We start from the raw sequence: 27818 nt of genomic DNA on the forward strand, positions 1-27818 counted from the left end.
CGCGCCCCCGCGCGCCCCCGCGCGCCCCCGCGCGCCCTCCCCTGGTAACGGCCCGCCCCCTCCCTCCTTAGAAACGGGCGCGGCTGTAGAGGCTACCGGGCTTGTGCCGGCAGGTGGGCGACTGATCTGGCCTGCCTGTCTGCAAGCCTTCCTCCAGGAAGCTGTGACCCTTTTTGAACTATGGGGGACCCACCGCCCGACCCTGAACCCCCCTCCCAGCAACCCTCAAGTTGGAGGAGTTCCCAGACCTCCCAGCGGCGCAGTTGGGAAGTCAATCAGTTCCAGCCCAGCGTCTCTGAGGAGGTGCAGCAGATACCCCTCGATGGCCTGGACCTGCAAAGCAGTCAAGGGATCCCCGCGAGCCAGACCAACCTGCGGGGCTGGTCATCAGGGGCCAGCCTGACCCAACCGGAGAACTTGATGTACCAGCCTGAGGAAGCCCCGTTGGGTGGTCTAGAGTACCCATCCCTGAATATGGGCTTTCCCTCCGAGTTACAGCCCCAACCTTACCTGGAAGAAGGCGAGAGCCAGGCCACCCGAACGGCCAGCCTAATGCTGCAGCAACTACAGCAGGGCCAAGGCAACCTCTTCCAGCAACTGGACTCTTCCTACCAGCCCGACTTATTGGGCCAGTTCAACATGTACCAGAGAGAAGACCTACAGTTCGACCAGGGTGCCCAGCATGGGCCCTACATGAGGGATGACCCCACCCTCCAGTACACGCCCTCTGAGCTGGGCTTCATGCCCTTCAGTATGGAGGTGCCTGAGCCAGAGCCTCGGGAGCTAGCTGTGCAGAATGCCAAGGCCTACCTGCTGCAGACCAGCGTCAGTTGCAGCCTCAGCCTGTGAGAAGGGGCTCATGAGTGGGGAGGGGGTGTGACCCAGGCAGGGAGAGGCCCCACCCACCCCAGCCCCATCTCTGCCTAAGGTTCTGGGGTCTCTTCAGACAGGAGATCACCCCTCATGGGTCACCAGTGCCTGTTCCAGGGGCATCTAACTCAGACCAGGAGTCAGGGGATGAAACTGCTAACAATAGCTAACATTTACTTACCAGACATTGTGCCACCATTCACACATTAGCGCCTGGTTCTCACAGCTGAGGTTAGCACACCTACCTTTCCTGTTTTATAGAGGATAAACCAAGGCAGAGAAATTAGGTCCCATATCCAAGATGATAACAGCTAGGATGTGGCAGATGCATGTAATTTGGCTCCTGAGGCCCAATTATCCACTAATTTTTTTTGCCTGGAGAAGGAGCTTGCCAAGGCCACTTAGCTGTCCCCATTACATCTTTGTAAAACTTGCATTCTAGTGGCAGAATGGACAATATAAAAAGTGATAGGCAATGTTAAGAGCTTAGGGGAAAAATAAGGCAGGGTAAAGGGGGGGTTAGTGAGTACATGTTACAATAGCATGAGGTCAAGGAAGGCCTCAGAGGGGGTAACTTTTGGTCAGGGACTTGAAGGAGAGCATCTTGCACGTAACTGGAGGAGAAGTTCAGGTATAAGATACAGCACGTTTAAAAGCTTTAAGGCTCGCTGTGTTTGAGGAACAGCAAGGAGGCTGGTATGACTGGAACCAAGCAAGAAAGGGGCAGCAGGAAGAGACAAGGCTGGAGAAGTAACAAGACTTGCTAAAGGACAAAACTGACCCCATGCCTCTCATGTGCAGAGCTTGCCATGGCCCCCCAGTGCCCTCAGGGATAGGTACATGCCTCTCATAACAGCCATTCAAACCACTATTGGCTCTCCAAACTTCATCTCTAGATCCTAAATCAGGAGTTTAGTCAAAACATCTAGCTCTTCCCCACAGTTCCTTCCCACCCTTGGGAGCTTCCTATTGAAAAGCTGGCAAAGTCTGACCTCTCCTTACCTTTTCCCAATTCAGTGATGGCTCTCCAGCATAGCCCAGACTGCTGCCAAAGGGTTTCCATCCAGCAGAAGGTTAGACATACATGCTTTGAAATCAGACCAGCCTGGTTTCAAATCCTGGCTGTGCAACTACTGTGTGACCTCATGACTTCAACTCTTCTGAGCCTCTGTTTCCTTAACTGAAGAGTAGGGATCATGATTGTTTCTCAGATGTATGATTGTGGTGAGAATCCTGCACTGCTCTCAAGTGTCCAGCATAGTTCTGGGCTTGGGTGCAAGGAAGCCATTACTGTCATCACTCTGCCTCCTCTCCTCCCACAACCCCTCCGCCCACTCCAGCCACTCTGACCTCCTCAGTGTTCCTCCACTATGCCAGGCTCAAGTCATCTGCATGTGATTCCCAATCACATCCCCTGCAAACCATGGCAGTTTCAGTACTTTCTTTCCAATCCTTTTTACCTTTCCTTTCTTTTTCATGTCAGATTGCATTGGCTGGGACTTCCAGTACAGTGTTAAATACAAGCCTTGAAAGCAAGCATCCTCATTCCCAGTCTTTTCACCATGTTTGGAGTGTGCTGTAGGTTACTTGTGGATCCCCTTTATACAATTATAAAAATTACCTTCTATTCCTAGTTTGCTGGGCTTTTTTTTTTTTTTTTTATCATAAATCGGTGTTGTATGTTATCAAACACTTTCTCTGCACTGGTTGAGGTTATCTTATAAATGTGTTTTAAGATTTATTATTTTAGAGAGCACACACAAGTATAGGGGGAGGGGCTAAGGGAGAGAATCCCAAGCAGACTCTCTGCTGAGCAGGGAGCGAGCCCCTCTCAGGGCCCCATCCCAGGACCCTTGAAATCATGACCTGAGCTGAAGTCATGAGTTGGATGCTTCTGACTGAGCCACCCAGGTGCCCCAACTTGTTATATATATATTAACATGATGAGTTATATTTTTTCTACTTTTCTATATCAGCCCAGTCCTGTTATTAGCCCAGTTTAATCATGGTATGTTGTCTTTTTGAGAGCAACTTTTTGCTGGATGCCAAATGCTAATATTTAGCTCAGGATTTCAGCATCCAGGGGCCCCTGGTTGGTTCAGTTGGTTAAGTGTCTGCCTTTGGCTCAGGTCGTGATCCTGGGATCTCCCTGCTCAGCAGAGAGTCTGCTTCTCTCTCTGCCTCTCCCAACCTGCCACCTGTCCCCTTGCTTGTGCTCTCTCACTCTCTCTCTCTCTCTCAAATAAATAAAATCTTAAGGGGCAGCCCTGGTGGCTCAACCATTTAGTGCCGCCTTCCACCCAGAGTATGATCCTGGAGACCCCGGGTTCAAGTCCCACATCAGGCGCTCTGCATGGAGCCTGCTTCTCCCTCTGCCCCCCCCCTTTCTCTGTGTTTCTCATGAATAAAATCTTTTAAAATCTTAAAAAAAAATCAGCATCTATATTTCTAAACGAGATTGGCATGGAATTTGCCTGTCTCCTAGTTTCCTTGAGTTTTATTAAGATTCTGTTAGACTCATGAAATGTCTCAGGGCCTATATACCAGTTGCCCCCTCTGACTGAAACACCCCTAATATCTGTATGATTTGGCTCCTCACATCATTCAGATCTCAGCTTAAATGTCACCTTGGTGTGACTTTCCCTGGCCTCCCATATTCACAATGGGAAGCCATCTATCCCTGGCATTCCCTGTCCCCATTCCCTGCTCTGTCTTCACAGAAGGACACACTATATATTTTGCCTATTGGGTTAATGTCTGTCTCCATCAACGAATGTCAGCTCCACCAGGACAGGGACAGTTTCTCTTCTCCACGAGGGTCCCCAGCGCCAGGCACAGGACCAGGCACATAACAGTGAGCTCACTGAGCTGAGCTAGTGCTGTTTCCCACCTCCCACTCCCTCCCCGCGGGAGGCAGGTATGAGCACCTGGTGAACCTGCTGACCAAGATCCTGAACCAGCGGCCCGAGGACCCCTTGTCCATCCTGGAGTCGCTGAACCGCACCACGCAATGGGAGTGGTTCCACCCCAAGCTGGACACCATGCGGGACGACCCCGAGATGGAGCCCACCTACGAGATGGCGGACAGACAGAGGGGGCTGTTCCTTCGGAGTGGCGCGGGAGGCGAGGGTGAACAGGAGTTGGAGGAGGAAGTGGTAAGTGAGCCGGTGGGAGGGGCGCGCGGCGCGACGGGCGGTGGCCAGGGCTTAGGCACCCCTGAGCTCAGGTCTGCAGGTGAGGGAGCGCACGCGGTAACCACCCAGAAACACAAACGATTTCGGTTTCATGTGCGCACCGGTCCGAGGGGGCCAAGACCAGTCACTGAGGGCTTAGAGTGCTCGGCCCAGGGGCTCGGGCTTTTTCCTGAGCGCCCTGGAGTGCCCTGCAAGCATCTGAAGCAGAAGAGCTAGTGGGCTCTGCTTTTTAGAAACCTGACTCCTGCAGCCGCCTCGAAGTGGAGACTGGAGTCTCTTACTGTCTTTTCTTTAATCCTTCCTCCCGAGAATAATCTGCTTGCAGACCTCCTGGAGTCTTCTCAGGACTGAAGTGCACCACACCCCCACCCCGCGAGTCCTTGGACGCAGTTTCCCCTTTTGTTAAGTTGAGACCCTCTAAGAATTCTTCCACTCTTGGCCCCTTAACATTTCGCTATCCTCAGAATATTTAATTCCACAACTATTGCCAGAATTGGTCAACAGCCGAGAAATCAGGTAAAGTGTTCTTTCCCTCTCATGCAAGAAACATTTGTGGAGAACCCTTGTTTAGATCCTTCGGATACCTCCTAGGCCCTTGCTAAGAGCTTGAAGAGCACTGTCTCCTTTCATCCCTGAAGCAACCCTGCAAGGCAAGTGCTACTTATTCCTATTTGTGGAGGAAACACGTAGGGTCAGAGGGCACAGAGGAAGCACCATGACCTCCAGAGCCCCTGCCATACACAACCTTTGCCCTGTCTGCAGCTGCTGCTGCTCTGTGCTCACTTCCAGCTATGATTCTGAGACTCCAGGATTCTGGGGAAGGAACGCGCCACCCATGGGCGAGGAGAGCCCAGGTGGAAATCCCAAGTCTTGGGCATGAAGTTTTACCTGGGAGTGTGGTTTTAAATTTCAGATCTGGGGGCAGCCCGGGTGGCTCAGAGGTTTAGCGCTGCCTTCAGCCCAGGGCGTGATCCAGTAGACCCGGGATCCAGTTCCACATTGGGCTCCCTGCATGGAGCCCGCTTCTCCCTTTGCCTGTGTCTCTGCCTGTGTGTGTGTGTGTCTTATGAATAAATTTTAAAAATCTTAAAAAATAAATAAAATAATAAATTTCAGATCTGGAGGCCCCACCCACTTAGAACTTCACCTTTCCTAACCCTTCCTACCCTGCCCCCGGATCTAACCCATATCTAAGGCACTATCTAAGGCAGAGAGGGCCCTGCTGCACTCCTGGGAAATTCTATCCCTTGGGAGGCTCTGCCCCTTTATATGTGTGTCTGGACAGGGGTGGTCCCCTGAAGGCCCCACCCCACCCCTTTAGAACTTGGGAGCTGGAATTCTTTTTTTTGTTGTTTTGTTTTTTTTTACTTTTTTAAGATTTTGCTTTTATTTTATTCATGAGAGGCAAAGGGAGAAACAGAGCAGGGAGCCTGATGTGGGACCCGATCCCAGGACCTCAGGACCACGACCTGAATCAAAGACAGACACTTAACTCACTGAGCCACCCAGGTGCCCTGGAGCTGGAATTCCTTTATATATATATATGTATATATACATATATATATACATATATATATATATTTTTTTATTTAGTCATGAAATACACACAAACACATAGAGGCAGAGACAGGCAGAGGGAGAAGCAGGAGCCCCATGTGAGACTCCATCCCAGACCCCATGATCATGCCCTGAACCAAAGGCAGAGGCTCAACCACTGAGCCACCCAGGCATCCCTGGAGCTGGAATTCCTAATGCGAGGTCTGCAAAAGGGCAAAATTGTGGGCATTTGTGACATGTACATGTCTCTAAGAAAAGACTTAAAGAAATTCAGCTTTTTGTGTTTATTTTTCTGATAGAAATGAGGCTCTCATTTCCCTTTTCCTATTTCTTCTAAATTGCTAGCTGAGATCCTCAACAGCCTTTGTGGAGTAATGCATTCTTTCCTTACCGCTTCCTTTGAAATGCCATCTCTATGATTTATTTACACCTATATGGACTTGATCTGTTTGTGGATTCTCTTTTCTTCACCTTCACTCTGTGTATGGCTCTCTGCTCTAGAACTCTCCAGCTTGCTGTGTAACAGCCACTGCAATGCAGATTTGGCTATTTGGTAGCAGAAGGCTCCCTGTCACTGTGCCTCTGTTTCGTAACAGAGGCTGGTTATTCTTCCATTTATAATTTCAGACTAACTTAGGGCACACCTAGCATGAAGTTGGCCTGGGGTTCCCTCTCTCCCTCTCCCTCTGCCTCTCTCACCTCTCGTTCTCTCTCTCTCTCTCTCAAAATAAATAAATGATACCTTTAAAAAGTAACTTCAGACTAACTTTAGTATTACTGCATCACATTCCAAAAACTAACACTTTACTGTACCTGTTTGACAGCATAGATCACATTAAGGCAGGAAGTAGATGATGTTGCAGAACTGGAGACAAGTGGTTAAAACAAGATAGAAGTTTCTCTCACACCTGATATTCACACCTGATATTCAAGCAGTCCACAGCTGAGAAGGTTGGCTCCCCTGGGAAGGGGCACTGAAGACTGTCTTCTCCCCCATTCCCAACCCCCTTCCTTGTTTCTACACCAAGAGAACAGTGGTGGGGTTTTTTTTTAAGATTTTATTTATTTAGGGGATCCCTGGGTGGCGCAGCAGTTTGGCGCCAGCCTTTGGCCCAGGGTGCGATCCTGGAGACCCAGGATCAAATCCCATGTCGGGCTCCTGGTGCATGGAGCCTGCTTCTGCCTGTGTCTCTGCCTCTCTCTCTCTCTCTCTCTCTCTCTCTCTGTGACTATCATAAATAAATTAAAAAATTAAAAAAAATTTTTATTTATTTATTCATGAGAGACACACAGAGAGGCAGAAATATAGGCAGACAACCAGGCTCCCTGAATGGAGCCTGATACGGGACCCAATCTCAGGACCCCAGGATCATGCCCTGAGCCAAAGGCAGATGCTCAAGATGCCTGAGAGGCTCAGTGGTTGAGCATCTGCCTTTGGCTCAGTGCAAGATCCTGGGATCCTGAGATCTTGATTGAGTCCCACATCGGGCTCCCTGCAGGGAGCCTGCTTCCACCTCTGTCTGTGTCCCTGCCTCTCTCTCTGTGTGTCCCTCATGAATAAATAAATAAAATCTTTAAAAAATACAAAACAAAACAAAACAAAAAACAAACCAACCAAACAAAAACAAAGGCAGATGCTCAACCACTGAGCCACCCGGGTGTCCTGAGAGAACATTTTTCAGCATCATAGAAGCCTGGGTATAAATCCCCTCTCTGGCCAATGCAGTCAGTAAGGCTTGCTTCTGGCCGCAAATGCTTAATTGCATCAGGCTCCCTGCAGGGAGCCTGCTTCTCCCTCTGCCTATGTTTCTGCCTCTCTCTGTGTGTCTCTCCTGAATAAATAAATAAATAAATAAATAAATAAATAAATAAATAAAATGGACCAAGCATTTCAGAAAAACATTTAATTACTTCATTTGGCCAAGAGTGGGCAGAGTTGGGGCATCTTGTCTGTGAGATCACTAAGAATCCGGCTTTTCCCTCCCCTCTGCTCTGTGTTTGGTCCTAGAGCCCATCACTTGATGTTCAAAAAACCATTGCTACAGCCTCAAACATCATATCCCCACACCAGTGTCCCAAAAAGGAAGGGAAGGAGCTTGTTTTTGTATGTCTTTAAAAAAATTTTTGGGGGGTGCCTGGCTTGCTCAGTCTGAGGAGCCTGCGGCTTGATCTCAGGGCTGTGAGTTTGAACCCCACGTTGGGGTAGAGATTACTAGAAAAATAAATAAACTAGGGGCACCTGGGTGGCACAGTCAGTTGTGTTGACTCTTGGTTTGGCTGGGTCGTGATCTCAGGGTCATGGGTTCAAGCCCCCAGGTTGGGTTCTGTGCTCAGCACAGAGTCTGCTTGAGAGTCTCTCTCCCTCTCCTTCTCCCCTTCCTGCTCATGCTCGTTCACTCTCTCTATATCTATCTCAAATAAATAAACAAACTTTAAAAAATAAAAATTAAAAATAAAATTTTAAAATTGGGAGTAAAAGTTTCCCAGAAGCCTCTCAGAAGACCTCTGCTTGCATCTCATTGCCCAGATTGAGTGACATAACAATCCCTGGCTCCAAGGGAGGCTGGGAAAACAACCTTGGAGCAATGGAGAAAGGGCTTGGGGATGGTGCTGGCTCAGCCAGCTGACAGGACTGATTGACCCTTTTCAAGCCAAGAGTAGAGATGTGGCTGGGGCCCACGGCAGAGCTGGTATTCAGGGACCCCAGTGCCCATACTTCACTTTTGCCCCTCTCTCCTCCTGGCCCTCTCTACTTCACAACATACAGCTGCCCCATAGCAGCTGAGTTTACTTTTTAAAAAATACCATCCAGTTGCCATCAGGAAATCCTTTCTCCCAGATCATAGATGGGATCTTCCTGGAAACTGGGAAGAAGAAAAGAAGAAGAAAGAGTCTGGCCAGAGAATCTGGGTTCAAACCCAGTGTTACCAAAGGAGTAATTTCTAGGCAGGGTGAATGCCAGCTGTACTCTAACTCAGTCACACATTATGGGCAGTGAGGGGAGTAGAAAGAGAAGCAGAGTCTGATCTGTCATTTTAGGTCAGTTTTCCACTCTTGCTGCAATCAACAGTGGCCAAGGTGGAGAGATAATAATTTAAACATGATTGGTAAGGGCACTCCATTGCCGTGTGGACTGGGGGGCGGGGGGTGTGGATTAGGCGGGGAGGATTCTCAGAAAGAAGGTGATGCCACTGGTCCATGGGCCAGGCACACACTCCCAAGAAAGTTTCCTAGGCTCATTCCTTTATCTTCCTTCCTGTCAGCAAGGTGTCTTAGAATTAAGTTGGACTCAGCCCTCCCTGACTTGCTGGTGTCAACATCAATTAGGAAGACAAGCTTTAAATAAATAAATAAATAAATAAATAAATAAATAAATAAATAAATAACTAAATAAATAAATAAATAAATAAATGGATCCCTGGGTGGCGCAGCGGTTTGGCGCCTGCCTTTGGCCCAGGGCACGATCCTGGAGACCGGGGATCGAATCCCACGTCGGGCTCCCGGTGCATGGAGCCTGCTTCTCCCTCTGCCTGTGTCTCTGCTTCTCTCTCTCTCTCTCTCTGTGTGACTATCATAAATAAATTTTTTTAAAAAAAAGGAAGATAAGCTTTTGCATTGTGTTTACAATTGAAGGAAAGTACCAACTACTTTCAAAAGAACAATTCTCCTATTCTAGAATATTGGGCTGTGCCTCTATGGAGCTGAGATAACCAATAGCACAATCTCAGTGGCTTAATATTACACAATTTATTTCTTGCTCACATTACCTGCCCATCCAGAGTTGGCAAAAGAACTTTTTGCTCATCAGCTGCTTGAGATCCGAGGATGATTTCTTGATGGAGATTGCATTGTGCCACAGGCTTCCACAGTTGCAGAGTAAAAAGCACATAGCCAACCCCACATTGGCTCTTACAGCTTCTGCCTGGCTGTGACATGTGTCCCTCTCTGTCACTGCTGCTTCAAGTATTCAGAACAAGTGACACGGCCCCTCCCTGAGTACAATGGGGATAGAGGTGGGAGCCTATCATTCTCCTTTGGGGAGGGACTGCAAACACTTGCAGACCATAGTATGCCTATGTCCAGCAGGCATAGGGAGAAGATGCAATAAATTGTTCATCTTTTTTTTTTAAGATTTTATTTATTCATGAGAAACACACAGAGAGAGGCAGAAACATAGGCAGAGGGAGTAGCAGCTCCCTGCAGGGAGCCCGACGCGGGACTTGATCCCAAGACCCTGGGATCACACCCTGAACTGAAGTCAGATACTCAACCACTGAGCCACCCAAGTGTCCCAATAAATTGTTCGTCTTAACACTATTCACAATTGGAGCTTTTATGAAAATGAGAATGCAATATATAAACCTTTAGGAAAAAAACCTCAGTATGCTTGTCACCAAATCTTTCACAGCAACTGTTGTGATTTAAGCATCAGCATCATATTTACACCAAACATCTGTTATGGATTGCATTGTGTCCTCCAAAAATTCTTGTGAAGGAGAAAGTATCCCTCCTCCAGGTGCTTCAGAATGGGACCTTATTTGGAAGTAGGGTCACTGCAGATGTACTTAGTTAAGATGGGGTCATTGTGGAATAGGGTGAGCCCCTAGTCCAATAAGACCAGCGTCCTTAAAGGAGGTTAAATGTGGACACAAAGTCTCAGTCATCCACTGTGTGGCTCCCACACTTACCTATTTCAGTTTCAGTCACACACTTAAGGTGAACCCATGTTGTTTTCTTATTTTTTTGTTTTGTTTTGTTTTCTTATTGATGCTCTAACGAATTTAGTGGCTTAGATTTCTGGACCTGAACAAAAAAAAGTATTCAGGTTAGCCTTGTGGCCATATGGTTATGGGGGTGGCTGGACCCAAACCTCAATGTTTTCTAGTCCCAGTCCTCAACTTACTTACTCAACTTACTTGAGTCTCAACTGTCTCTCTGTCTCTCCCCTTCTGTCTCCCTGAACAAAGCAGATGGTGAAGGAGGAGGCAATGAGGGCAAGACTTATCATGCCCATCCTCTGACATCATTGATTCCTGAACTCAAAACCAGCCTCTTCCCTTAATTTGCTATATGATTTAGGGTATCTGTTAAGGGTGCATTTGGCTGCAAGTAACAGAAAACTACTATAAGTGGCCGCTTTGTCCCATAGAACAAGAAGGCCAGGAGGTAAGGCAGCTTAGTGATGCCACTGGGGAGAGGCAGTTTCCACCTTTCAGCTCTACCATCATTAGGGTGTGGGACATTGTCTCCCATTTGTTGCCTCATGGTCCCAAAATAGCTGCTGTGCCTCCAGATTTCACATCCTGTTCCAGGCAGAAGGAAGAGGGAAGGATGAAGGAGTAAAGGATTTTCTCCTAGTGGTTTTTCGTTGTTATTGTTGTTGTCGTTTTGCCTTTTCTTTCATATAATGGACATCCTCCCCAAGGACTCGCCCCTACATCTCACTGACCAACCGTGACCAACCCGCACATCAGCAGCTGGGTTACAGAGTAGTTCCCTTCTCTGGATTTTAGAAGAGTCAGGCTGGGGAGCCAGGCTTCAGCCTTCCCTCTGCCCTCCACCCCACCCCTCCGCAGGTTGAGACAGCGGTGCCCAACATCATGGAAACGGCCTTCTACTTGGAACAGGCTGGTGTGGGCCTGAGCTCAGACGAGAGTTTCCGCATCTTCATGGCCCTGAAGCAGCTGGTGGAGCAACAGCCCATCCACACCTGCCGCTTCTGGGGCAAGATCCTGGGGCTCAGCCGCAGCTACCTGGTGGCTGAGGTGGAGTTCCGGGAGGGCGAGGAGGAGGCGGAGGAGGAGGAGGTGGAGGAGATGATGGAGAGCACCGAAGGCATGGATGCTCATGGCGGCGAGGAGGAGGGCGAGGAGGACGAGGAGAAGGTCATTGACATTATCCCCAAGCCCATGTGGAAGCCACCGCCCATCGTCCCCAAGGAGGAGAGCCGCTCAGGCACCAACAAGTACCTGTATTTCGTGTGCCAAGAGCCGGGCCGGCCGTGGACACGGTTGCCGCACGTCACGCCCATCCAGATCGTGCAGGCCCGCAAGATCAAGAAATTCTTCACCGGCCACCTGGACGCTCCCGTCAACAGCTACCCGCCCTTCCCGGGCAACGAGGCCAACTACCTGCGGGCCCAGATTGCACGCATCTCCGCCGCCACACACATCAGCCCGCTCGGCTTCTACCAGTTCAGCGAAGAGGAGGGTGATGAGGAGGAAGAGGGCGGCGCAGGCCGCGACTCCTACGAGGAGAACCCTGACTTTGAGGGCATCCCGGTGCTGGAGCTGGTGGATTCCATGGCCAACTGGGTGCACCACACGCAGCACATCCTGCCGCAGGTGAGGACCAGGGACCCCAGCCTCTTCACCTGGGGCATAACCAGGGGCTCCCCAGCACTGCTCTCCGCCAGACGCAGTGCTGAATAATGTGCATTCGCCCGTTGTTTCATTCACTCTGGGGAAATCCGCTGACAGTGGCAGAGACCTTCCGGGGCCACGTGCATCTTGGTGGCCTGCATTTTTCAGATTTTTGAAAAGGTGACAGCACACACATTCTAGATATCATGCAGCAGCTCAAGCTGGGGTTGGGACTGCAGTACCGCTCAGAGACTTTATTTCTATTGCAAATTGCTTCTCATTAGTTCAGGTTGGGGTTGCTGCCAAATGACACACACACAAAAAAAACGTGTGCTTTTCACAGCTTTTCAGAATTTGGAATTGTGGATAAGAGACTGAAGACCTGGCTTTCTCAAATGCCCGACTTGTTGGACTCTACATTCATTCATTCACTCATTCAAGGAAACAGCTGCTGTGTGCTAGGAACTTTTTATTCATTCATGTATTCAACAAACTTCTATTGACTCCACCTACCTCACTCCCTGTTGCAATATTTTATTGAATCCAAATAACTTTTTAGATTGTTATGACTATCATTCCCATTTCATAGTTGAGGCAACTAAAGTCTGCTCTATGCTGTGCACTTCGGTTCACTCATTCAACGAACATGAATCAGCCCTCCAGTGCCTCATGGAACCCAACAGCAGTCTAATGAGAGAGGCCCCTATGACACCACTATTTCACAGGTGAACAAACAGAAGATCATATGGGCTGCAGAATGTCAGCTCCACAGGGCAGAGATGGGAAGGGTCTCTTCTCTCGAGGATGTATCCCCAGCACCTACCTGTATATAGTAAGCACTCATTAAATACATGAAAAATGAGTGGATGAATGCACAGTTGGGAGCCACACAGCTAGCAGATAGCACGCATCTCCACCTCACCACTACAGCTCTCTCAGGCTGTCCTCCCTCCCGCAACGCTGCCCATACCTGGGTCCCTGAGGACAGGGCCAGTGCCCAGTGTCCTTCCTGGCCCCTCACCCCCTCCCAGAGTCCAGATGCCGACTGACCTTCCCCTTCTTCTCCTCCCCTTCAGGGCCGCTGCACTTGGGTGAACCCTTTGCAGAAGATGGAAGAGGAAGAGGAACTGGGGGAGGAGGAAGAGAAGGCAGATGAGGGGATGGAGGAGGTGGAGCAGGAGGTGGGGCCCCCGCTGCTCACCCCGCTCTCAGAAGATGCAGGTAATGGTCCTCTTCCTTCATACATGCTAGCCCACCAGCCCAGGTGGAGCCTGGGGAGAAAGTAGGGGTGGGGGGGACAAGAAGACTGCCGAGGGCATCTCTCTGAGCCTCAGATATTGTCTTCTCTATAATATGGGGCTGGTGACAGTGACCCCCTCTTGGGGTTATGGGGACACGTCCATCTTGAGAGTCATGTCAAGCACATGGCCATGTTGCAGATGGGAGGAATATGATGTTTTGAGCCCCATGTGGGTTTGGGGGAGAGAGGAAGAGAGAGAGTTAGAGAGGCTTTCCCCCAAGGAGGCAGGACCTGAGTTGGATTTTGGAAGCCTGGAGAGGAATTTCCTGAGGTCAGGGCCTCAGGTCCCTGGAGGAAGGGAGAAGGAGAGGCTGAGAGTGGGTGAGTGGACACAGCACAAATTTGAACCCAGATCTCCGGGAGCCCAGGGCCTGTGCTGTGCCCTCTGCACTGTGGCCCAAACCAGTAGCCAACCTGGAAGGGAGATCATAGCATCTCCTGCAAGGGAGGTGAGGTAAGTATACCCACTTCTTGGGTGTGGTCACTGAAGCTCAGAGAGGTGCGGTGGCTTCCTGGGGCCAGCCACAGTTCCCTTCATGCCTCTTCCCTATCCTCCTCCTTTGCTCCCTCCCCTTTTTCTGTCTCCCCTCCAGGGGGCTGTGCAGGGCTTCAGGAAGCTCTGACCTCCCTGGTGCTCTCCATTCCCCTGCAGAAATCATGCACATGTCTCCCTGGACTGCCCGCCTGTCCTGCAGTCTCTGCCCGCAGTACTCCGTGGCTGTCGTACGCTCTAATCTTTGGCCAGGGGCGTATGCCTACGCCAGTGGCAAGTAGGTCTTCTCCTAATCCCTTCCAGCAGAGAAAGCCCCTCCAACTTCTTCAGAGTCAGGGTGAGGACAGGGGGCGGGGCGGAGATTGGCAGGACCCCCTTCAGGAAGCCCCCAGGGCCGACTCCCACACTCAGCTCCAGGAGTTCCACTAAGGCTAAAATGAGAAATCCTCGGATAAGAGAATGGAGAATCAGAGAGAGAAAGGAATGGACCCAGGGTCACACAGCACATGCAGGATTCAAACCCTGGATCTCTGGCCTCCCAGCCCAGGCTTCTTGGCTATATGGGTCACAGAGCTTGAAAGGACTCAGGAGTCCACTTTGAGGTGGCTGTGACAGGAGCAGAGGCTTGTGTCTGGGGGAGTCTAACTCCTTCCCTGGGCCCCCTGGACAGTTCTTCCAATTTGAATGTTCTCCTCTACTGGGCAGAAGTCCTCCCAACCAGGATCCCCCACCAGCTGCTCCCAAAAGGTCTGCAGGCTGAAGTCACTCCTGCATCTTCCCACCTGCAGCTACACACTCACCACCCACTCACTACACATCAAGAGTCCCTGGGTCTCGCCCACCAGGCGCATCCCAGCCTTCCTGCTTAACCACTTAGGGAGTGCACCCCGCAGCCATCGGGCGGGCGCACTTACCAGCTCTGTCCACCAGATGGCATGATAAGTTTCCAGAGATTTTTTTAATTTTTCCATCTCTGTGATAAACCTATACTTTGTTGGATCCTATGATGAGATTTCAAGTAATCTTGATACTTCAATTACATTCTTGGCATTCTCCCCTCTCCAGAAACAAGGAAGAATCTCGCCTGCTTGTTTTTGCCAACCCCCTTCTTCTGGCCACATCCCAATTTGCCAACATCTGTTCTTTTCTTTCTTTCTTTTAAGATGTTTTTTTAATTTTATTTTTTTTAATTTTTAAAAAGACTTTATTTATTTATTCATGGTGGGGGGGTGCAGAGGGAGAATCAGGCTCCATGCAGGGAGCCCAATATGGGACTTGATCCCAGGACTCCAGGATCATGCCCTGGGCCGAAGGCAGGTGCTAAATGGCTGAGCCACCTGGGAATCCCAAGACTTTATTTTTAAGTAATCTCAACACCCAATGCAGGGCTCAAACTCATAACCCTGAGATCAAGAGTCACATGCTCCATCAACTGAGCCAGCCAGGCGTTCTGCCAATATCTTTCTGAAAGCAACAGATCCAAATTTGGAACTCCATTCACTCATCCAACCTTCACTCACCCAAACACCACTCAATCATTCATCCCTCCAACTATTTTTTTAAAAAAGATTTTATTTATTTGGGAGAGATAAAGAACGTACACAAGCACAAGTGGGGGGGGTGGGCAAAGGGAGAAGCAAGAACAGATTCCTCACTGAACAGGGAGCCCAGATAGGGCTTGATCCCAGGACCCTGGGATCACAACCTAAGCCAAAGGCAGACACTTACCAATTGAGTCACCCAAGTGCCCTGCTCCTCTTTCTTTTTCTTTATAAAAGACTTGGATGTTACTGTTTGATAGCTGTATTTTAGGTCCCAGGCCCTTTATTGAAAAGATGATGTGGATCGTGCCTCTGAGCAGACAGAAGAAGCATAGACATTAATCATACAGCACACACCCCCTCAGCTGAATAAATACCCCGTTACAAACTAAGTACCACTGGGGACAGTGGAGGGACCAATTACAGTTGGAAATTGTCATCTTAAGGGGATCAGAGTAGATTCCTGGGAAGAGCAGCCTTGATGTGAAATCTTTGGGAAAAGAGAAGTAACAAACAGGGAGAAAAGCAGATAGAGGACACTCTAGACCAGAGGTTCCCGGACTGGGAGTGCACAGGATCTGGTTAAACTGCAGGATCAGGTGGGCAGAGGACTGGGGTTGGGGCCTGAGAGTCTGTCTTCCTTGCAAGTTCAATCTCACGGGTGAGGTTTCCAAGGAAGTAGTATATTTGAAGGCTCTGAGAAAGACCTGGAGGAAAACAACTGTCTCCAGAAGACCAAGGCTGTGATAAAGGGCAAAGCCACAGAGCCTTCATGGCAAACTCTCCATTCCCCTTTCCCCCCAGCCCCCTGCTATTCCTCTCTGCCTCTCTTCCTATCTCCTGGTCCCCTTCCTTTTCTCCCATATTCTCTTCTAATTAAAATTCTGGGAACAGGTAGACTGGGAGGCTTGGACGCACCCAATTATGTTTGTGTTTATTATCAGTCTCCTCCTTCTAGAATGTAGGCACCACAGCAGGGATTCTTGCTTAACGTGTTCACTGCTGGGTCCCCACATCTAGACCAGCACTGTCCAACATAAATAAAATACAAGCCACCTGTATCACTTTCGATTTTCTTTTCTTTTCTTTTTTAAGATTTTATTTATTTATCCATGACACACAGAGAGAAGCAGAGACATAGGCAGAGGGAGAAGCAGGCTCCCAATAGGGAGCCTGATGTGGGACTCGATCCCCGGACCCCAGGATCATGACCTAGCCAAAGACAGACGCTTGATCACTGAACCACCCAGGTGCCCCCCGCCATTTTTTACTTTTTTATTTTTAATTTTTTCTATTTTTTAAATTAAAAAAAATTTTTTCCAGTGCTAGTCACATTCAAGAATAAAAACAAAATTCATCTTAATAATATATTTTATTTCACCCTAAATATCCTAAATGCTATCATTACAACATGAAATCAGTAATGTAAAAATTATCAAGCTGTTTTGCACTCTGTCTTATTTTCATACTATGTCTTCAGAATCTGCTGTGAAGTTGACACTTACAGTACATTCCATTTGATGCTACCTTTTCATCAGAAGTACTTGACCTGTATTCATTTTTTAAACGGATTTTATTTATTCATGAGAGACCCAGGAAGGCAGAGACATAGGCAGACGGAGAAGCAAGCTCCCTGCAAGGAGCTCGGTGTAGGACTCGATCCCAGGACCCTGGGATCACCACCCGAGCCAAAGGCAGACGCTCAACCACTGCCACCAGGTATCCCTTGACCTGTATTCAGATTTCACAACATTTACAGTTGACATAATAGATTCGGGTACCCAAGTTGCCCCAGGCATGCTTAGACATTTGCCAATAACCCTACTGAGTATCAGTTTTATTGCTTAAATGTAAGTTCATTAAAATGAAATAAAATCCACTCTGACAACAACAGAACACACATTCTTCTCAGGTGCACATAGAACAGCTTCCAGGGGGATCCCTGGGTGGCGCAGCGGTTTGGCGCCTGCCTTTGGCCCAGGGCGCGATCCTGGAGACCCGGGATCGAATCCCACATCAGGCTCCCGGTGCATGGAGCCTGCTTCTCCCTCGGCCTATGTCTCTGCCTCTCTCTCTCTCTCTGTGACTATCATAAATAAAAAAAAAAAAAAAAAAAGAACAGCTTCCAGGACTAGACCGTGAAACAAGTCTCAATACATTTACCCAGATACTGGTCATACAAAATATGTTCTCTGGCCACATTGGGGTGAAATTAGAAATCATTAACAGAAGGAATTTGGGGGAATTTCACAGATATGTAGAAATTAACACATTCCTAAATAACCTGGGGTACTGAAGAAGAAATTGCCGGCAAAAATAGAAAATCAGGGCAGCCCGAGTGGCTCAGAGGTTTAGCGCCACCTTTGGCCTAGGGTGTGATCCTGGAGACCCGGGATCGAGTCCCACATCGGGTTCCCTGCATGGAGCCCGCTTCTCCCTCTGCCTGTGTCTCTGCCCCTCTCTTTCTCTCTCTCTCTCTCTCTCTCTCTCTCTCTCTGTCTCTCATGAATAAATAAATAAAACCTTTAAAAAATAGAAAATCAAATACAATTTAGGCACCTGGGTGGCTCAGTGGTTGAGTGTCTGCCTTTGGCTCAGGTCCCGGGATCGAGTCCTGCGTTGGGCTTCCTACGGGGAGCCTGCTTCTCTCTCTGCATATGTCTCTGCCTCTTTCTGTGTGTCTCTCATAAATAAATAAAATCTTTTTTTAAAAAAAAAAATCAAATACAATTAGAAACTTAGTGGTAAAAAAAAAAAAAGAAAGAAAGAAACGCGGTGGTTTGGTCACACTAGCCACATGTCAAGTGCTCAGTGGTTATATGTGTTGTCTTAGAGTGTGACTCTAGACACGCCTGGCACTTAGGAGTCAGATGCTCAAAAAAGATTGAAGAACAAACACCCAAACAAGAGAAACCCTGTGGGCAGATATCACCCCACCACCCATCACTTTGCAGTCATGCTGTGCCCCCAACTGGGCCCTACTTTCAATGAAAGCCCAGGCTGGGGCCTTCAAGAGAGGATTTCCCAGTATCTCTCTGCCTTTGCAGGAAGTTTGAGAACATCTACATTGGCTGGGGTCACAAGTACAGTCCCGACAACTTCAACCCACCCCTGCCAGCCCCCATTCAGCAGGAGTACCCCAGGGGCCCAGAGGTCATGGAGATGAGTGACCCCACTGTGGAGGAGGAGCAGGCCCTCAAGGCAGCCCAGGAGCAGGCCCTGGCAGCAGCAGAGGAAGAAGAGGAAGATGAGGAAGAAGATGAGGATGAGGACCTGGATGACTGAAGGGGACTCCATAGCCCCCTCCCCCAAGCAGGTAGATAGCAGCTTTTCCCTTACACATTGTTAGCAATGCGTTGGTTTTTTCACGGTTGTTTTGATTTCTGCCCGTGGAGGGCAGGAGTAGAAGAGGAAGGTAGCTGCTCTAAATAAAATTTCCCCCAGCATTATGGCCTAGCTCTTCATTTGTTCGTTGACATGGCCTCCAAGTTAGGGCTATGGGCTCTGTTGGGAACAGACATGGCCCAGCAGAGTCTCTCTGTTTCATTTCTTCCTTCATCTGGCCATCAAACAGCTATTGAAGGGCTTTTGGTTAGCTCAGCCCTGCACTGGGGACACAGAGGTGGCCAAGGAGCCCCAGCTCTGCTTTCCTGGGGCTCACATTCTGCAGGAAAGATGGACACATCCTCCAGCAGTGACAAAGCAGATGGGGGAGCCCAGAGGACTGACAGAGCTCCTGAGCCGACTCTTGAAGGGTCAAGGACAAAGTGAAGAAGAGCATTCCAAGCAGAGGGAACAGCATGTGCAAGGACCCAAGGGCAAGAGAGAGTTGTATTGATGTCATTTCCGGAATCTCCATGTTTGGACATGATGTGAGGAGTTAGTGGTGAGTGATGATGTTGGAAAGAGAGATTGGCTGGAGCAGATCACTCAGGGCTTTACTTTGCCCTGAGAACAGTAGGGAGCCACAGATGGGCTTGGAGCAAGGGAAGGCCCCAGTCACATTCATGCATTAGAAAGACTTTTCTAGATGCCAAGTGGAATGTACATAGAGGGGCAGGAGGAGAGTCTGGGGAAGCAGAGACAAGGCTGATGCTGAGATGGCCCGAGCAAGAGAGGAGGACTTTGGACCAGGGCTATGCAGAGAAAGGGACTGGAAAAGAGGACTTCAAGTGACAGAATGAAAAAGACTTGGGGTCCGGAAGCAGGGGGTGAAGGGAGACGATACAGATCTAGGGAAGTCTGCAGCCTGGGTGACTGGGGGCATAACAGTGTGAGCTCTCAGGTGGGGGGATACAGGAGAGGAGCAGGATTTGCAGAAAGATGTCAGTTTCATTGTGGGACTTGTTGAGTGTGAGATGCCTCTGGCACCTTCCGGTGAGAAATCTGAGAGACCACTAAGAATGGGTCAAAGAGGTTCTGTGTTGGGGCAGGGTGGCTTCAGGAGAAGTGAGGGGCACTGTCGATCAGCGGAGGCTCGTGGGATCAGCAAGAGCTTTTGGGATTACTAATCAGGACATGCAGGCATTGTGGAGACCCATGAAAACTCTGGAGTCAGAAGAGAGTGTTGGAGGACCAAGTGAGACTGTTGAAGATAGTGAAGTCGTGGAGATACGCACCGGAGGCTGGTGGGAAATGTGGAAATGTTTGGGGTTAACGTTAATTGGTAGTAGGTTGGATGAAGTCCTTGGAGTTTTATGGAGACGCTGGAGATCATCGGGATTTGGGGGATCATCAAGGGTGGGGAGGAATGTCTGGAGATGCTGTCGCCTGTCGGGGATTTTAAGACGTCAGTGGGAAACACTGAAGGTCAGGAAGGTGTATGTTGGGAGTCTAAGGAGGCACTGGAATCCCTGCGGTCGTCTGTGTCGTGATGGCAAAGCCAGGTTATGAACCAGGCCATCTCTTGAGGGTCCCTCCGTTGTTAGGCAAACGGTTCCCAGGGCGCCAGTTGCTAGGGATTTGTGCTTTTCCCTGACCCCGCCCATTTTCCCTCTGGGCCGCGCCCCCCAGCCAACCACACGTCGGACGCGGGCACAAACGCCACGCCCACCTTTCGCCCCGCCCCCTAGCCCCCGAACCGTTACCCGAGCGACAACCGGAGCTCATCCCGCCTTCAGATCCTGTTGCCAATCGAAGAGGCGTCGCTCGGGTGACCACCCCACCCCTTCCGGCGCGGGCCCGCGGCTTCCGGCAGGGGGCCCGGCGGCGGGCGGCGGTCCGGCAGCGGCGGGGCCCGGGCTGGGGGGGGGGCGCCCAAGATGGCGGCGGGCGGCGCGGAGGGCGGCTCGGGCCCCGGCGCCGCCATGGGGGACTGCGCGGAAATCAAGTCGCAGTTCCGCACCCGCGAGGGCTTCTACAAGCTGCTCCCCGGCGATGGCGCCGCTCGCAGGTCGGGTCCGGCTTCCGCCCAGACCCCGGCGCAGCCCCAGCCGCCGCAGCCCCCGCCCGGCCCTGCCTCCTCCTCCGGCCCCGGCGCCGCGGGCTCCGCGCCGTCCCCGCCGCCCGCAGGCCCGGGGCCAGGGCCCGCGCTGCCGGCCGTGCGCCTCAGCCTCGTGCGCCTCGGGGAGCCCGACAGCGCCGGGGCCGGGGAACCGCCCGCCACGCCCGCGGGGCTCGGTGCCGGAGGAGACCGCGTCTGCTTCAACTTGGGCCGCGAGCTCTATTTCTACCCGGGCTGCTGCCGACGCGGGAGCCAACGGGTGAGCGGCCTGCATCGTGGTGGCCTCGGTGCTGGCAGAGAGGATAGGGCCCCTTGAGGTGATCCAGAAGTGATAGGAGGGGCCCTGAATTGATATGGGGTTCTGAGATAGGCATCCTCGATGTGACAGACCTCCCAGGGGGATGGGTGCCCCGAGGTAATGCAAAACTCTAAAAGGTGGTGGGAATTTGGGAGGCCCTCTGGTTATGCGTAGGGCTTCTGGAGTGGTATTTTGGAGAGATTCGGAAGTGATATGGGATCCTCCATGGTTCTGAGTGGTAGGGAATCTGCAGGTGATAGGGAATCATGAGGTGATGCAAGCTTGAAAGTGATGGAAAGCCCAGGGATTTTGCAAGTCCAGAGGTGTTAGGAGGGGATCTTGAAACTTTGGGACCCCAGAGGAAGAATAATTGTGGAATTGATGGGGCATTTAGAGGTGATGGAGATCCTGCAGGGGTCCTGGAGATCATGAGGGTCCTGGAGAGAATGAGAATCTCTGAGCTGATGGGGAGCTGGGAGTGATAAGAGCCCTAAGGGGACATCCTCAGGTGTGATGGGTGTCTCTCGAGTGATGGAAGTCCCCAAGAAAATGAGACCCCTGGAGGTTATGGTGGTCCCCAAAGGTGATGAAGATCCTGAGAACCCTGAGGTGATGAAGGACCAAAAATGTGGAGGACCATGAGATTTAATGCATCCACAAACTGTAATGGGAGCCCTGAGATTTAGGGACTCCAAAGTAAGGAGAATCCTGGGATGTGAGGCCTTAAAGTCCTGGGGATTGGGGTGACCCTGTGTTTTGGAGAGCTTGGAATATTGAATTGCTAAGATCGGAGTTGCTGAGTTTACGGGCCAGGACTGGAAAGGAATTGGAGCTCAGGGACTGTGGGGACCCCTAGCCTTGATATTGCATGCAAGGGTGTCCCTAAAGTTAGGGGATCCAACTTTGGAGGGAGGCACTGTGGTCTCGTATGGGGTGGAGGAGGGGGGAACCTTCCTGCCTGTTTTTACTGGCTTTATGATTTGGGTCCCCCTTCCTGTCTGTGGTTGCCCACTCACCCACCCACCTACCCGCTTCACTCAGGGATTTCACCCTGCTTCCTCTTAGTGGTTTCCCCTGACCTCAACACCCTCTTCCTTCTTCTCAGTGGTAAAAGCTGTTAACTCCTTTTCTCCCATTGCTCAAGTCCATTGACCTCAACAAGCCAATTGACAAGCGGATCTATAAGGGCACCCAGCCCACCTGCCATGACTTCAACCAGTTCACTGCTGCCACAGAGACCATCTCCCTACTGGTGGGGTTCTCAGCTGGCCAGGTGCAGTACCTGGATCTCATCAAGAAGGACACCAGCAAGCTATTCAACGAAGAGGTGATTATGGGCCCCAGGGCCTATATCGGCTCCCCCTCCCCATTCACCACCCATACACCATTGCCATGAGACTGCAGCTGCCTGGGGAGCTGCAGAGGCCTGAGAGGGGCACGATACAGGAGAGACGGGACAAACTGACAGATGGTGCGGGTTCACAGAAAGCAGCTAGCATGATAGCAGCGAGTAATGACGGTGGCACCTGCTGTGCTTGGGGCCTGCGCTGTTAGCCCTTTGTGAACACATTACTCCTTTGTGTTCATCCTTGAGTTAGGGATTGTGCCCATGCTGCAGGGGAGACACCGGAGACCAGTTACTAGTTGAGACTTGTTTCAAGTCAGAGTTCTTGGTCTTCAAATTCTAGGCCCTCGGGCATTGGAGTCAAATCCTTACAGCACTGTTTACTCACTGTGTGGTGTTTGGAGAGGTGACTGTCCCTCCTGAGCCTCAGTTTTACTTCTCTGCAAAATGGGATTCTCATCCCTGCCTCACAGGACTGTTATTATGAATTCATATGTGGAGATAACGCAGTCCTGGCTAGACCTGGTGCCAAAGGACATGCCGAGGAACGATCTTACCCGTGGGCGAGGGCTGCTCTTGTCCTCTGTCTTCTCTCCATTCGGAGGAGGTGTTCTCAATATACAGAATATACAAATGGCAGAAGGGATCGAGGTCAACAACAGTAAATGGATTAAAAATGCCCTAGCTCATCCATTCACAAAATATTTATCGAGCGTTTGTCCTGTGCCAGGTCTTATTCTAAGTATGGGAATCTCACATCTTAGTGAACAAAACAGAGGGCCCTGCCTTTGTGGGGCCTTCATCTAACAGTTACCAAGTTAATTATGCTGTATGTCAGAAGGTGGTGAGTGCCACAGAGAAGAATCCAGCAGGGAAGGGAGATGTAGAGTGCTTGGTGAGGTTTAAATTAAGTAGGCTGGTCAGGAAAGGCTTTACTCGGGGATGGCATTGAAATAAAGACCTGGAGGAGGCAAGAAAGTTATCAGGGGAGGACATTCTGAGTAAAGAAAACAGCTAGGACCAAAGCCTGGAAGCAGGACAGCAGAAAGGCTGTGTGGCCAGAGCAGTTATGGAGGGGAGGGTGGTAGTTGGGTCCTGAGAAATAACTGGGAGAGACTTGCCTGTGGAGGGTCTGGAGGGTCATGGAAAAACCTTGGCTTTCAGATCCTTTCTTGACCAGAGTTCATTTTAGCCAGAGAACACAGAAATCGTTTAATTCTTTAAGATTTTATTTATTTGAGAGAGAGCACGAGTGAGATGAGGGGCAGAGGGAGAAGCAGGCTTCTTGCTGAGCAGGGAGCCCGATGTGGGGCTTGATCCCAGGACCCTAAGATCATGACCCGAGCCAAAAGCAGATGCTTAACAGATTGAACCACCCGGGTCCCCCAATTTGATTATTTTCAAATGTTCCCAAGAATGAGAAGCAACTTAGATGCCTGGGGAAGAAGTTAATTCGTTGTGTACAGTGGGTGCCAAGGAGCTTCAAGGCTCAGTTCTCTCTGGAACTCTGCTTGAGAACAGCTGCCATTGGTTAGTGTTAGAGTGCCTGGTGCCAGCTTACCTTTTAACAGCATCTGTCTGGCAACAGAGTGGCAGTGGTGGCCTAGTGGCCAGTTAGGCCAGTGCAGGGGTGGTTGAAGTAGATTGGGGGGCAGGGGGAAAAGAGGGCAGGTTCTGAGTATTAGCGGAGGATTGGATATGGGTTGTGGGGGGGAAAGGAGCAGAGGCACATGAGCAGCTGGCAGTTGGGGCTGTCACTCCTGTGTCCAGCAAATCATTTCCAGGCACCTCCTGTGTGCACAGGTCTGTGCTCTGGGGCTAGACCAGTGGGCCACACTGATAAAGATCCCTTCTTTGGGGGAGCTGATGTTCTGTGAATTGATCTCTTGCTGAAGCCTGACACAGTAAAGACAGTGGACATAGTTAGATGAGAGTTCTCTGGAAGGCAGGACTGTCCCCATACTGAAGACGGGACAACAAGGCTCTGTAGAACTCCCTGTGACTGCTTCATAGGCAGCCCTGCTTCCTTGGCATTCCTTTGGCCTGGTGTCCATCCTTTGTCTCAGTGTGGGGGCCCTCTCCGAGGAGGTCCAGGCCATGTGTGAGGGCCGTTTCAGGGAGCCAGGTCGGGGAGGAGGTCTGCCAGGAGCAGACTGCCTTCCCCGACCCCCACCGTCTCTCCTGGCAGCGGCTGATCGACAAGACCAAGGTGACATATCTGAAGTGGCTGCCTGAGTCAGAGAGCCTGTTCCTGGCATCACATGCCAGCGGCCACCTGTACCTGTACAATGTCAGCCACCCGTGCGCCTCGGCCCCGCCCCAGTACAGCCTGCTGAAGCAGGGCGAGGGCTTTGCCGTCTACGCTGCCAAGAGTAAGGCGCCCCGCAACCCTCTGGCCAAATGGGCAGTGGGCGAGGGGCCCCTCAACGAGTTTGCCTTCTCGCCCGACGGCCGGCACCTGGCCTGCGTTAGCCAGGATGGCTGCCTGCGCGTCTTCCACTTCGACTCCATGCTCCTGCGGGGGCTCATGAAGAGCTACTTTGGGGGCCTGCTGTGTGTGTGCTGGAGCCCAGACGGGCGCTATGTCGTGACAGGTGGTGAAGATGACCTGGTCACCGTGTGGTCCTTTGCTGAGGGCCGTGTGGTGGCCCGAGGCCACGGCCACAAGTCCTGGGTCAATGCTGTGGCCTTTGACCCCTATACCACAAGGGCCGAGGAGGCAGCGGCGGCCAGCGGTGACGGTGAGCGGAGTGGCGAGGAGGAAGAGGAGCCCGACACGGGGGGCACGGGCTCAGGTGGGGGAGCCCCCCTCTCCCCACTGCCCAAAGCCGGCCCCATCACCTACCGCTTCGGCTCTGCTGGCCAGGACACACAGTTCTGCCTGTGGGACCTCACCGAAGACGTGCTTTACCCGCACCCGCCCCTGGCCCGTACCCGCACCCTCCCTGGCACGCCTGGCACCACGCCCCCCGCCGCCAGCAGCTCCCGGGGTGCCGAGCCAGGCCCCGGCCCCTTGCCCCGCTCACTGTCCCGCTCCAACAGCCTCCCACACCCGGCGGGCAGCGGCAAGGCAGGTGGCCCAGGCGCCGCCACGGAGCCAGGCACACCGTTCAGCATCGGCCGCTTCGCCACGCTCACACTGCAGGAGCGGCGGGACCGGGGGTCGGAGAAAGAGCACAAGCGCTACCACAGCCTGGGCAACATCAGCCGGGGCGGCAGTGGGGGCAGCAGCGGGGGGGACAAGCCCAGCGGCCCCGCCCCCCGCAGCCGGCTGGACCCAGCCAAGGTGCTGGGCACTGCGCTGTGCCCACGCATCCACGAGGTGCCACTGCTCGAGCCCCTCGTGTGCAAGAAGATCGCCCAGGAGCGCCTCACGGTCCTCCTCTTCCTGGAGGACTGCATCATCACCGCCTGCCAGGAGGGCCTCATCTGTACCTGGGCCCGGCCGGGCAAGGCGGTGAGTGGCCCCACGCCAGCCCCCTGGGGCCCAGGAAGAGGCAGGCATTGGCAGGAGGGCCTGTCACAGCCACAGCCTTTAGCCCTGAGGGATGAGGGGAAGCCAGGGAAATCTCCAGTGTCCTAGAGCAAGACTTCTCAGATCTTAGAGTAGTGGGCTTTTAGAACTCTCCATGGCAGCAGAGAGAGGCTTGGGTAGAAGAGACAGCTGGGAGTGGTGACGACCATGGCCAGCTATCTGAAAGGCAGCCAGTGGACCCGGCACAGGCAGGTCTTATTGCTTGTCACTCGAAGCCAGATCTGTGTTTCTCCTGGAAATAGGATTTTTGAATTGTGAAACCCTTGAATGCGGGTCAAATTCTGTGGGCAACACTGAGTCTGTGGGCCCACTTTCTGGTATGGATCTCAGACTCTGGATCTAAGCCCGTCCACTGGAGTCACAGCTTGTGGAATCCCACTGGAATCTTGGGTTCCAGTGCTGCTCCCTCTGTGACCCTGGGCAAGTCACCGTTCCTCGCTGACCTCCGTCACCTCTTAGGGAGCCTGAAAGGTGGGTGGTGGGTGGATGTATCCATCTCCTGAAGTAGCCATGGGCTTCAGGAAGGTGGGGAAGATTCCAGTAGGGGAAGCACAGGCCTGGCACCTTCCATCTTTGGAGCTCTTGTCTCAGGTGGTTCAGCTCTGCGGGTTTGGGCTTGTACACCCAAGATGCTAGGTCTGAGGGCCGAGGCTTGGTTCCCTCAGAAAGTGGTTTCAGAACTGTAGGGCCTTGAATCCTTAGAACTTTCTAATGCAGTCTCAGAGGCAAGGTCGTTGGGATTTGGGGAGTCTGGTGAGTCCTGAAAGAGACCCCTCTATCTCCCTAGTTCACAGACGAGGAGGCCGAGGCCCAGACAGGGGAAGGAAGTTGGCCCAGGTCACCCAGCAAGTCAGTGGTAGAGGTAGGATCGTCCCTGAGTTCTCTCCCTGTAACCCCCAAGTCAGAAAGAGCCCCAAGTTATCCCCATCCTCTCCACCACTACCCTATCCTTTCTGCTCAGGACCAGCTGAGGATTTCAATTATTGTCTGAGAATACCACCTGTGGGGCCAGGGAAGCTAGTGGAGATGGGAGTTTTCTAGAGCAGTGGCCTGGGGGCGGGGCTTGGCCTCTGGGGGTGCTTGGGTGGACCGAAGGGCAAGGCCAGGTGGCAGCTGCTTTGGGAACTCCTGGCTGGCTCCCTCCCTGGGGGACTGATGGGAGCCCCAGGCGGCCTCTAACCCTCCTGTCTCCCCTCTCGTCTTCCCCAGGGCATCTCCTCCCAACCAGGCAACTCCCCGAGTGGCACAGTGGTGTGAAGCCATGGATGTCGGGGTTCCTCACCCATGTTCCCTGCCTCCTAGCCATAACCCTCCCGCTGACCTCACGGATCAATGTATTAACAAGACTAACCATGATGGATGGACTGCTCCAGTCCCTTGCCCTGCACAAATATGGGGGTCAGAGGGCCCCCCAGACTGGCCCAGACACTTGGGGGGATGTAGTGGCCCGTGTGGCCTCAGCCTTGTCCCCACCCACTGCCAAGTACAATGACCCCTTCCTCTGAAACATCAGTGTTCGCCTCCTCCCTGTCCCCAGCATGTGACTGGTCACTCCTGGGGGAGAAGCTCCCCACCCACAAGCTCTGCAATGTGCCCCTCATCCTGTGGGCAGGGTGGGGGTGGCCCACCCCTGCCCTGGCCCCCACCCTGCCCCTGCTGTTGTTTGTGCTTTTGAAGAGTGTTAAATTATGGAAGCCCCTCGGGGCCCTCCCTGTCCCCCAGGACCTCTTATTTATACTAAAGTTCCCTGTTTTCACAGTGTCTCTGTTCCCTTCCGGGAGGTGTGGAGGGAGTGTGCAAGCGTGCATGCGTGCACTTTCACAGCAGTCCTAGAATCCGGCTGCTTCAACCAAAGCAAGAGTTAGGCCCAACCTCTCCCC

At 51.7% G+C, this 27818-nt stretch overlaps 2 protein-coding genes across 7 annotated transcripts; both read left to right on the forward strand.

Moving 5' to 3' along the window:
• Positions 1 to 22339, forward strand: RSPH6A (radial spoke head 6 homolog A). Of its 4 annotated transcripts, none has more exons than XM_025424604.3 (7): positions 1 to 845; positions 3788 to 4025; positions 11198 to 11965; positions 13060 to 13204; positions 13936 to 14053; positions 18365 to 18633; positions 22203 to 22339. In XM_025424604.3, the coding sequence occupies exons 1-6, from the start codon at positions 181 to 183 to the stop codon at positions 18600 to 18602; spliced, it is 2172 nt and encodes a 723-aa protein (XP_025280389.1). In that variant the 5' UTR covers positions 1 to 180; the 3' UTR covers positions 18603 to 18633; positions 22203 to 22339. The 4 variants fall into 4 exon arrangements, with proteins under 4 accessions (XP_025280389.1, XP_025280390.1, XP_025280388.1 ...); XM_025424605.3 differs by lacking the exon at positions 22203 to 22339 and adding an exon at positions 18988 to 19187; XM_025424603.3 differs by lacking the exon at positions 22203 to 22339 and having other exon boundaries at positions 18365 to 18763.
• On the forward strand, positions 20520 to 27694 carry DMWD (DM1 locus, WD repeat containing). Of its 3 annotated transcripts, XM_025424609.3 has the most exons (6): positions 20520 to 21019; positions 22203 to 22385; positions 24592 to 24775; positions 24998 to 25860; positions 26726 to 26800; positions 27148 to 27694. In XM_025424609.3, exons 1-6 carry the CDS (start codon positions 20579 to 20581, stop codon positions 27193 to 27195), a joined length of 1794 nt encoding a protein of 597 aa, XP_025280394.1. In that variant the 5' UTR covers positions 20520 to 20578; the 3' UTR covers positions 27196 to 27694. The 3 variants fall into 3 exon arrangements, with proteins under 3 accessions (XP_025280394.1, XP_025280392.1, XP_025280393.1); XM_025424607.3 differs by having other exon boundaries at positions 20539 to 21019; positions 24592 to 25860; XM_025424608.3 differs by lacking the exon at positions 26726 to 26800 and having other exon boundaries at positions 20540 to 21019; positions 24592 to 25860.
• Positions 27695 to 27818: the final 124 nt, after the last annotated feature.

This window comes from Canis lupus, chromosome 1 (assembly GCF_003254725.2).
Source record: "Canis lupus dingo isolate Sandy chromosome 1, ASM325472v2, whole genome shotgun sequence".
NCBI classification, from domain to species: Eukaryota; Metazoa; Chordata; class Mammalia; order Carnivora; family Canidae; genus Canis; species Canis lupus.

Coding starts and splice junctions, on each gene's coding strand:
- RSPH6A (XM_025424604.3), top strand. CDS start 181: ATGGGGGACCCACCGCCCGACCCTGAACCCCCCTCCCAGCAACCCTCA. Junction 846..3,787: donor GTCAGTTGCAGCCTCAGCCT/GTGAGAAGGGGC, acceptor CGCGGGAGGCAG/GTATGAGCACCTGGTGAACC. Junction 13,205..13,935: donor CCCGCTCTCAGAAGATGCAG/GTAATGGTCCTC, acceptor ATTCCCCTGCAG/AAATCATGCACATGTCTCCC.
- DMWD (XM_025424607.3), top strand. CDS start 20,579: ATGGCGGCGGGCGGCGCGGAGGGCGGCTCGGGCCCCGGCGCCGCCATG. Junction 25,861..26,725: donor GGGCCCGGCCGGGCAAGGCG/GTGAGTGGCCCC, acceptor CTATCTCCCTAG/TTCACAGACGAGGAGGCCGA. Junction 26,801..27,147: donor CCAGCAAGTCAGTGGTAGAG/GTAGGATCGTCC, acceptor CGTCTTCCCCAG/GGCATCTCCTCCCAACCAGG.